General features: G+C 38.1%; 1 protein-coding gene across 2 annotated transcripts; it reads left to right on the plus strand.

Annotated features, from left to right (window-relative positions):
* The first annotated feature begins 1,737 nt into the window (after positions 1-1,737).
* lhx9 (LIM homeobox 9) lies at positions 1,738-11,035 on the plus strand. Of its 2 annotated transcripts, none has more exons than XM_063064919.1 (5): positions 1,738-1,911; positions 2,666-2,868; positions 3,903-4,258; positions 6,427-6,629; positions 9,915-11,035. In XM_063064919.1, exons 1-5 carry the CDS (start codon positions 1,738-1,740, stop codon positions 9,969-9,971), a joined length of 993 nt encoding a protein of 330 aa, XP_062920989.1. In that variant the 3' UTR covers positions 9,972-11,035. The 2 variants fall into 2 exon arrangements, with proteins under 2 accessions (XP_062920989.1, XP_062920988.1); XM_063064918.1 differs by lacking the exon at positions 9,915-11,035 and adding an exon at positions 7,738-8,001.
* Positions 11,036-11,524: the final 489 nt, after the last annotated feature.

Raw genomic sequence — 11,524 nt, forward strand, 5'->3', positions numbered from 1 at the left:
CTAATGCTAGCATTGCTAAAGCAGTTCAAATACATGAAATATATAAGTTTATGTTGACTTTAAAGGCACGTGTATTCTCACGCAGGCGCGCAGCGTCTCTAAGAAATTAGCTGAATGAACTGCTACACACAAGCACCAACACTCTCTCTCTCTCTCTCTCACACACACACACACACACACACACACACACACACACACACAAGAACACACACACACACACACACACACACACACACACACACACAATAATACCATTAGCAAGAGATATTTTGTGACAAATTCCTATTCTCTTGACCGCTGTCCTTTGAACAGTTGGATTTCAAACTTGGGATCAAAGCATAATTGGCTGGGGTCTTTCAGAATAGTTTACTCAGTTTAGAATTCCAACCATTTCAATGGTTGAGGTCAGGGACTTTTCATGAAACGAATGGGTATCAGAGGTCCCAGGCCTCCTCATTAATCCTATCATAAATATCATGCATTCATAAACGGGAGCACATCTCCCTTTGGTTAAAAAGGGAAAACTGCAAAACAGAGACAACTCCCTTCCTTTTTCATGCTGTTTAGCTTCGTGAAATCGGTGCAGTCCAGATTAGTCCTTACTTCCAAAACAGCAGTGTTCCGGCTTGCCAGGCTATTAGAGAACTATGCGATGACGTGTTAGTTGTGCCGAATATTTTGCAAGCTCCGTCTGTCCAATGCTGAAAGCGGCCACTGATTTTCACAGTGGAGCTGTCACCCTACGTGACCACATACAATAAAATGCTTTGACTATCGGCACAATACTGACCGGAGAAATGCACGGTGGTTCTGAGTTGCTTTCCAGACCCAGATGACCTTTAAATTTATGTTCCTTCACTTGAGGAGCAGGCTAGTCCATTTTGTGCCATACTACCTGCGTTGAATTTTAAATACAGACTATCGGGCAAAGCACTTTATATCCCTTATACTTTTTAAAGAAGTTTCTGAACTTGTCCATCTTGGTCCAACTAATTTTTTTGTTAAAAGCAGATTTCTATCTTTAACAAACAAAGATCATGGTTGTTGAGTAACGCCGCATTCTCTTTAGAATTATCTGTTTTCGATTTTAGCACAAAAGACACTTCTGTAAGTTTATATTACCGTTTTAACAAAGCAAAGCAAACATTTAAAAATTGAAATGTATCATCCTATTTAAGAACACCTGTTGCTCCGAAGATAATAAAAGAGAACCTCACAATTCTCGCGTTACCCAATCGGGAAGTCGCGTTAACTAACCACATTGGAAAAGCAAACCCGCCTGGAGTTGTCAATGACCGTCCGTCAATAGCCAATGAAAAGAGTATGACAGGGTTTTGTAATGAAAAGGATTAGGTGGCAGTCTATCGAACTCCTCCTACCAAATTATCCCACTGTGCCCTGGCGAGAGGCAGACACTAATAGGCAAAAGTGTGAGCTCCCAACCAGTGAGCTACAATCGGATCAGCAAGGACTGGAGCTGAGGAGTCAGGGGAATGCTACTAAAATCACCCTAACATCCTTGTTTACCCGTTATTTAAAACCAGTCTATAGGGACGGCCTCTCTCATAAACCTTGGCATTGTACGGTCCCCCTCGCAACAGCTAGTAATGACCAGATCCCCCGCCTGCCGAAGATTTTGACGTGTTATATTCTCCCCGTTCGAGACTGTCAGTTTATATATTTTTTTGTTTTAATTATCTTGTGGCAGTTTGTTCCATGGTTTAAGTCGGGGTCTGTATGGAAGTACTAAGAGCCAGGTCCGTGGAAGACACGTGTACTTTCCGTCAATCAGCAATGCTTTTTCACGGAATCTCTGGGGGAGAGATCCAGGGAATCATGGAGGAAATGGAAAGGAGATCCAAGTCGGATTCCCGTCTGGCCAAAGGAGTCCAGATGAACGGAAGAGAAACGGTAAGAGCGAAAACAGCAGCTAGACCTGATTTGTTTTTTTTAAACACGGGGAACTAATTTGTTTCTTCACTGCTGAAGTGTTTCTGTGTTTAGAGATTCCGTTAAGTGCATTTTTGTTTTGAAAATATCTCAGTGACATTTACAGAACGGTGTGGTTTTAATACATCGCAGCGACAAAAAATATCATTGTGTCTGCTGGCCAATTTGCTCCTGTGACTAAAGATATACAGTATATACAGATTAAAATTATAGCAGAAAAAATATGCAGATAATCAATCGCCTTGTGAATATATGTAGGTCCTTACTCAATAGGGTGGTTCCACAACATTGTTTTAATAGCTTTATAACCCATGAATTAAGCATCAATACACTGGCCGATTTAACTTTTATAAATGCCAAATGGAAAATTGTATTTACACCAATAGCGATTCGCAAAAGAAAAGTACACTTTATTCAAATGCCCGCCAGTAAGCTCTGTTTGAATAATTGCGAATTCCGCCCAAAAGGTTTAGCAGAGCAACGTTTACTTTATCCTGTGTTGTACAATTTAAAATACGATAACTCGTGAAGCTTAACGGCGAAACAGTGGATAGAGTAAATGGAATATAAAATATACTAGTTTACTCCAGTCTTTTATACAATAGTTGGAGTCCTCCTGATGGCATTCTCTTACTCTTATTAGCCTTTTCAGCACATTTATTTATGGTGCCGTTTCAACTTGACATTAACCGGCTTTTAAACTCTCTGCTTCCAGACCATGCCTTCTATTAATTCGGATAAACCTGCCTTGTGCGCCGGCTGTGGTGGTAAAATAGCTGATAGGTATTACCTGCTGGCTGTAGACAAACAGTGGCATCTAAGATGTCTAAAGTGCTGTGAATGTAAACTCGCTCTGGAGTCCGAATTAACTTGCTTCGCCAAGGACGGCAGCATTTACTGCAAGGAGGATTACTACAGGTAATCAAACACACCTCTTTCAGATTCTGAAAACGAACCGTGCAAACTGTTCTGCACGTGAAGATTACTATCGCTCGACTTAACCCGATCACATTAGGGTCCGGCTTTCTCTGCTGAATTGCACTAAAGCCGTATTTATTTTCCAGCGAAATGCTAACGAGTTCAGTGTTAAAATTCGCGTATAAAGACAACTCGTTGTTTCTTTATAGTCAAACAGATTCGGAAGTTGGCGCGGCCATCGGTAGACAGCCGCGTTAATCGGGATTTGCCGTTAAAACAGACGTGAAATTCTTGCGTTGGTTTGACGGGGAAGCTGTGCGCTTTACTTCCTTTGTTGTAGGCCCCTGGGAAGAAAACAACTATGTCAAATGCAACTCCGCTTTTTGTTTACTAATTATGCGGCCATAACTGTACGTTTGCCTGTTGTAGAGAGTTTAAGCCTTACAATAATTAAAAAAACTGCGGTCAGTAGAGTGTTACAACAAACGTCAGCAGGCATAAATGAGTACCTGTTTTAATTATGTGAGGATGCTACCATGGAACTAATTTTACTTTATAGTTCATAAAAATGATTTTAATAATATTGAAATGAAATCAGTCAACATTTGTTTCTTAATGTGATGTTTTGTCTGATTGGATCAGTCGGATTTTTAAAGTTGACTGTAGAAATTTGGTGAGCAGAAAAGAGGAAATTCTCCAAGTAGTGTGGGAGATTCATGCCCCCGAGTTAGCTAATAACTGGTTAATTTGTTATTCAATCCGTTTACCAACACGGGCACATACAGGCATGGATAACAGCATGGATAAATTTATACAGGCAGGATTTAACACGGATGAATTTGCAGAACTTCTATAAAAAGGACTCGAGTTCGTGTGGACCATGAAAAAGCTGAAATTCGTGTTTAAATACTAATTAATCAGAAATACAATAACACACGATGAATTGTTCCTCGACAGTTTTGAGCTTGGAAATGAATTTTCATCCGGTGCAGGAATGCATCTATTTCTAAAGGTTGTGTCCTTTGTTTTTGCAGGAGATTTTCCGTGCAACGCTGTTCCCGCTGCCACCTCGGAATATCTGCCTCTGAAATGGTTATGCGAGCCAGGGACTCAGTTTATCATTTGAGTTGTTTCACGTGTACAACTTGCAACAAAACATTAACCACAGGCGATCACTTTGGCATGAAAGATAATTTGGTTTACTGCAGAGTTCACTTCGAGTCTCTGGTGCAAGGAGACTATCACACGCAACTGAACTACACGGAGCTTGCTGCAAAGAGCGGGGGTCTCGGTTTGCCTTACTTCAACGGAACCGGCACCGTTCAGAAAGGACGGCCCAGGAAAAGAAAAAGCCCTGCTCTAGGAGTTGATATCCCAACTTATAACCAAGGTGGGGAAGCTGTTGGTAAAGAAAATGTTGTGTTAATAATAATAATGGAAACGCGTTAAATATTGTGGAAGATACCAGCTGCCAATTTGCTCATAATACAGCCAGCACGTCAAAAATCCTTTTAACTTTTAAAATTGCCTAAACATATAACTACTAGAGTAATATTTTCAATGAGTTCGCAAATCAACAGATAACATCTCAAAGGTCTACTTCTAACTTACAACCGACTGCCAAAGAACAATTTAGAAATGCTTCATTTATATAGTTCGTATTATGCAAATACCGCGTGAAAAAAATCCTATAAGTGGAACCCGTGTTATCCATATCAGTTTCTTTTTGGCAAACCTCCGAGGTGTTTGTTTTCTTTAACCGAAGGAATCTTGTTCTTTATTTTTTTTTGTGTGTTTGGTGGGTCAGAAATCGTTCTGCGCATTTCGATTTTTCGTGAATGCAACTGAACATAATTTCATAAGTATCGACAAAAATTAAACGAATGGTTTGTAGACGTTCCACACACTGAACCCAATTATATACTAGTTCATTGTGTCCTTTGTAGATATTTCTTAATTGCGATTTTTCTTCAAAGCAGTTTGGCGCGCACGCTAGAGTTTGATGTTCAAATGAATGGAAGAAGAATCACGTAATCTGGAGGTTAATTGTTTTGTGTTAATTAGACGTGACATAGGAATCCCTGGTTTCCAGTCACGCATAAATCACCCCTGCGAGCTCAAAATGTGTTGTAACTTGAAGTAACATGGGCCTAATATACTCACTAGTATATTCCTTTGCCGTCAGCATTCATTTTCGACTAAAGTAAAATAATATATCCTTTTAAATATTCATTATTTTCGTATTGAAGCTTTCTTGTCAGGAAGAAGAGTGCTTATATTCACTTCGTGTAGAACTCACTGTCCACTTTGTGTGAAAATCATAACATTCATATGATCTTTTTAATGGTGACATAGTTGCAGATTATAATTACTTTAAAGATGGATTTGAAGATACCTAATACAATCAGAGTGCTGTTGGTACTAATTTCTGCGTATGTAATTGAAAATTCGAACCACTTATCACGCGTGTTATTTTCTATCCAATGAAGATGAAGATGCGCTAAAATTCATCTCATAGAAACTGTTTAATGAGATTAGTGTGATTCACAGGGATGGAAAACTGTCGACTTCTTGAGTACAGTGTTTGAATTCATTTAGGTATAATCTATAGATATATTTTCCCTCAAAACAAAAAGTTAGTAACTTTAAGAGTTAAAAAAATGAAACTGCACCTGGTATTTCTCTAACTAGGAAGGTATCCCTGCTGATCTAATTATTTACACCCTTCTAAAGCGAATAATCTAAAATATTAAGATTAGATTTGTGTCGAAATCACCCTTGCGCAAACTGGGTAGACGGCCATCACACTGAAATTATACGTAAACGACAAGTATAAAACAGTCACATAGAAAGTGATTTAACATCAATAATTCTACCCATTTACTAAAAAAGTAATAAGCAAATAGCAAATATAGTTTGAAAGGTATGTATTTTTAAAATATGGTTTTATTGATTACAGCAACATAATCGCTAGGAAACGCCTTTCAAATTCCAAACAAGGCATCTTCTTGCATTTACTAGAAGAAACACCGAACTGTTAGTTGGATTAATAAATGCAACACACGTTGTGGTAAATACTTTGGGATTGGTAGTTACAGTTGCCCTAGCAAAACTTTTTATCAGTGGTGGACGCGCTCTGTTAAATTAACTGCTGCAAACGTACTTAACGAAATTGATTCCTCCCATGGGTTTAGTATCAAACATGTTACTTCACACAAGAACAAGGCCATCGCCTTTTGCGTTAACATTATTTGTAATATAATATTTTGAGGAGAAATTTTCAAAATGTAAAAAAGTTTGGGGGCTTGATAGCATTTTTATAAGTAGAGCGGTAGGCTGCTTTAAGAAAATCGAGCTATTGTGGAGCTAACAGAAGCCGTAGTACAACTGATAGTGATAACAATTGTATCATTATATTGAAACACAATTTTCAGGGATAAGGGATTAGCGCCATCTAGTGAAGAGGAGCATATGAAAGAACGTGCACACGAGTAGCATATGCAATTCTCTGTGTGAGAAGTAATTAATACACAGCATGGTTGTATTTGTGAATCCTAGGATGCAACGAAAACGACGCTGACCATTTGGACAGGGAACAGCAATCGTACCCACCAACCCAGAAAACCAAGCGCATGCGCACATCCTTCAAACACCACCAGCTTCGCACCATGAAGTCCTATTTCGCCATAAATCACAACCCTGATGCGAAAGATTTAAAGCAACTTGCTCAGAAAACTGGGCTCACCAAAAGAGTTTTGCAGGTAAGAGACATTCGTATTTATAATCAAGATTTAAGCCCTATTACCCCATCTCTCCGTAATGTTCTATAGCTACCAATGACAGAACGCTCTCAATTCAAAGCACTGACACCTGAACAGAGTAATAATTAATAGAGACAAATAATTTGGGAAAAAAGAACAGTTATGGGGGTGGTATACCACAAGGATTTACAATTGAGAGTCATTGTCTATGTTTCATCCACTTTTAAATTTATGTTAAGGTTGGTAACACCAGTGTTCCTTTTTGTCCCAGATTGTAAGCACCCAGTTACCCCGAGAAATAGACTCCTGAATATCAATACTTGGGCTTTGAATACATAATTCGGAATAGATATACCTCAAAACTTATCTAAAATGATAATTCTCCAAACTTGCTAACCATTAGAATGAAATACATTTCCAACGGCGCACGCCTTTCATTGTTAATTAATGTCTGAAAATTAAATAATTGTAGGATCTAATAGCACGATATACATATATGAGCAATGGGGAATAGCTGCTGACAGACGATTATCACAAAATCAACTCAAGTACGACAGCTAAGAAAAGGGAGCTACTGATTAGTTCCAATGCCCGGATTGATTAACTTTGCGGTAGCGCCCAGGATCACTTGCTGGGCTGTGGAACTGAGAGGGGCCGAGGGGTGTGTGTGTGTGTGGGGAGGGGGGCGGTGTTGGAGGCTTGGTTTCGGGGAAAATAATAGAAGCACTCTGGAGAGCTTTCACCACTTCATCACACACTAGCATTGCAATGATGGTGGATGCAACATACGACTCGAATATACTCATTCTATATTTTTAGTTCTTTACTCGTTAGGTAACAATTTGATTTGTGTTCAATTGTTATAAACATAACTAGCATTGTGTAGGCGAATCAATGATATTAAATGTTACCAGTTTCTGTTTGCATTGTCACAATCAGCAGCCCCAATCCATTTAATGCTGATCTAGTTAATTGTTAGTTTTAGCTGTTTAAATAATTTATCTATATATCTATATCTATTTATCTATATATAGAAATAATTTGTGGTTTGTGATTAGATAATAGCATCAAAAAATCGGTAAAAAGATTACATGGGATTGGTTTGCAGGTTTGGTTTCAAAACGCAAGAGCCAAATTCAGAAGGAACCTTTTGCGACAGGAGAATGGGGGTGTTGATAAACCTGACGGCACTGCACTGCCCGCCCCGCCCCCAGCAGACAGGTCCGGCGCCGCTCTAAGTCCAAGCAGCACTTCGACCACTTTAACAGACTTGACCAATCCCACTCTGTCAGTAGTGACGTCTGTGACCACTAACCTGGACGTGCACGAATCCGGGAGTCCGTCACAAACTACCTTAACGAACCTTTTCTAATATTTTTAGCAGATTCCTTTACAACAGAACAAAAATCCCTGGGAAGTAAACAAAAACAAGTCCTGTTGTTGTGTAGGATGATTTTGTTAAATAACTGATATGAATATATATATTTTTTGTTTATTGACGAATTCTAGTTTACAACAGTAGAAAAAACAGTTTACAAAAAAATGTCAATGGACTGTGCAGTGGTGACTGCGCATGCTGGAATATAATTCCATTTCCAATAATATCTTTCTTAAGGCTTCCAGATTAAAATTTTAAAGAACCTTCAATCTTAGATTTTAAGTTTCCCTCCACACTGGTCATGTAAACATTCTTTTCTCTTCACTTCTGCTGAGCGTGCTCATCATTATAAAGGATGCCTCTGCAACTGCAGGGTTGTCATAGGGAGAGAGGGAGATTAATAAGAAAATGAGCCCAGTTTTAATAGAGCCAATCCCATGCGCACTCACCAGTGAACATCTGTTCAGCCTATGCGTTATTGTCATATGTACCGGTACCAACATTAATAAATAAAACTCGCCAAGATTATAAAATATACCGTTCTTTGGAAGAGCGGAACATGGTACAGGATCTTCTTTTAACCAAGTGGGATCCATCACAGCTTTATCATGTGCCTTACGATATTTCTGAAGAAAGTCTGTGACGTGGTGTAGATTCGTGTTTCCCTTGTTTGGAGAGAGAGAGAGAGAGAGAGAGAGAGAGAGAGAGAGAGCGAGAGAGAGAGAGAGAGAAAGAGAGAGAGAGAGAGAGAGAGAGAGAGAGAGAGAGAAAGAGAATCAATGCCCTTCTGACACCTCACAAGTTTTGTATTGTTACCTCTTTTTCTGAAAACCTTTTTTTGGGAAAACTGTTAAAAACGGCATTTGCATTTGTCCTCGAAGGCAAATATGAACACTGTCTCACTAGAGTAGTTGGTATTCCCGATGTTAAGTGCTGAAAAGTACGTTCGAGGTTCTTCTGTTGATCTTCGTGTTTATGATTAGTACAGTAAGTGGTTTGATGAGATTGTTGATGTTACTTTGTTTTAAAATGAATACACTGTACAGGCGCGTTCTCCCCTTAAATATTTATGGACCAAACGTTTGTGATATCTTATTAAAATTGTGTGATTAAAACAGTTTGTTTGATCGTTTTCAGTTTAGCCTTATTTCATGCGGCGTTTATATTATGAAATCAAATAAGTTCCTCATGCTGTGTCTATGTGAATTGTGTATGGACGAGTGACCTTACGTGTGAAACTCGTTTGAACCAGAAAAATTCGGTAATAATACAAAAGGTGGATGTAGAGACATAGCACCATTTAAAATAAATAAATCAGGATCTAAACATTTTATCCGTTCAAGCAGAAAGCACTAATGTTATAAAAAGTGCCTGGAATGAATGAAAACACAACACACGAAGCTTCTTTCTGAAGTTATAGATTGTATGTTTGTACCAGCATTACTTTTCAACGATCTCTATTTTTTCAATTGTCTATTTACGACTCTAAAATGGCCACTTATTTAAAATAAATGAAAGATGTTTCAGGGACAAAAACATAGGAAACAACTGTGCTTTAGATAGCGAAAGAAACACGACTGTATATAATCAGGAAGAAAGTGTGCAAGTAAGGTCAGATTGTTGATAAGAGATACCCAAAATGGATTAGAATTTAAATACTCGCTCCAGCAGGTTAGGAACGCCACACGTTTTTTTAAAAAGGGGAAGCTAAATCAACAGGAAACTATAGAAATTCAGGGAAAACTAATGCCAAAACAGTCAAAGTCCAAACAATGTAAATTTACATTTTTCAAAATAGTTTTTTCAAGAAACGTTAGAAATATTTTCCATGTAAAAACATAACAAAAAGACCCCGAAAGGACAGGTTGCTCTGTAGTTTAATAAACTGTTACTATGATTTCTTTCAGGGAGAACAAATCTTGGGGCATTACAGCCACACTTCCCGACGTTTGAAAATTCCCTAGGTATTTTAAGAAGGGGGAAGGTTGATCGGAATTCAACATCAGTGAAGACAAAGACTATATTAACACACAATTAAATATCCTAAAACTTTACTCAGATACATAACTACAATAAGACTCCAAAATGTCATTTGCTTGAATGTTTAAGCTAATGTAGGACGCAACGTGTTGTATATTTTTTACTTTTAAGCTATCAGTGGACATACATGTAGAGAGAAGATAAAGAATGCGCTGGACTTTGAAGGAATTAGGATGTGGTTAGGACAGGCCATTGCACAGTCGAGCTGACCAATAAATTTTTTTTCGGAGATCAAACGCAGCGCTATGTCTGTATACTGCGATTCTAAGTGTATAATTAATTTGATATCCATTTGTAATGTGGAGACTTGGTTATGATGATTATAAGCGACATTCTTATCACAGGGATTATCAATGTTAAGGCATTTTGAGTCTAAATTCGCAAACCCTTCGAGCCCACAGGCGACATTTTGGTATTTCTGGTTGTAAATCGAAACGGAGAAACGTTGTGCATGCTATTATAATGCTTTTTCGAAATTCTTTTAATTATCAAAGGGTCGGATGTAATATTGTCAGTACTGTTCTTGGGTGATGTATACATTTTCATTGGTTGATGTTAATTGTAATAAACAGCTTTCAGTATTGAACACATTCGCCTGCTTAATGCAACAAATGAGTATCTTCTCTCAAAAAAATGTCAATTTTATAGAAGATTTCTCACGGACTGAAATCACTTACGCTTTTTAATAAATTGTTATCTTCCTTCAACTGATTAATTTGTTGGAACGATTTTACGCAAAGCACGGTCCCCCAGCCTCTTCAAAGATTAAAATGGAAAATGTGGACACCAAGCGGATGGGTCATGCGCTGGAGCAATATCCTATTGAGGATGGTTTGGGGAGATTTCCTACGCAGACATTATGAAAAGTATCATGCTTAAAGGTGACACCATACGGTACATTGTGACTCAAGGCTGTTTCTGTTTTAATAAGCAATTTGTATTAAGAAGCATTTTGTAAATTCCTGAAAACGAACAACAAATCGGAAATAAAAATAACAAAGGGAACCAGAGGGGTTGTGCTATTTTGCTTTAAAATGCTTTATAATGCTTCCCAGAAACGAAGTATGTCTTCATTGCAATATATGTTGAGTAGCGAGACACATTTCACATACATTTACGTTTAAGAGGTGACATGTCAGTTAAGCGTCCACTGAAACCATTTACCCGGGCTTTTGTAACGAACACGGCCATATTGGTACATTGCTTACTGCCGAGAGAGAAAAAAAATCCAAAAATGCAACTGTATTGTGGAAAGCTGCGTGGTCCATATCAAATATCTTTTTCTGTGGTTCATCTATTTGAAATTGTAAGTTATATGTGTTTGTATGGCTTGCTTACACAATCAAAAATAGTTAAACGCTTGCTTGCGGAATGAAATTGGAAAAGAATTGTTATTGTTTTGCACATAGTACACTCATATTAAAAAAAAAGACGGCTGTTCTTTTTAAAACCAGTCTATGCTATCCGGAGAGTAACA

The sequence above is a fragment of the Mobula hypostoma genome, chromosome 12 (genome assembly GCF_963921235.1).
Source record: "Mobula hypostoma chromosome 12, sMobHyp1.1, whole genome shotgun sequence".
NCBI classification, from domain to species: domain Eukaryota; kingdom Metazoa; phylum Chordata; class Chondrichthyes; order Myliobatiformes; family Myliobatidae; genus Mobula; species Mobula hypostoma.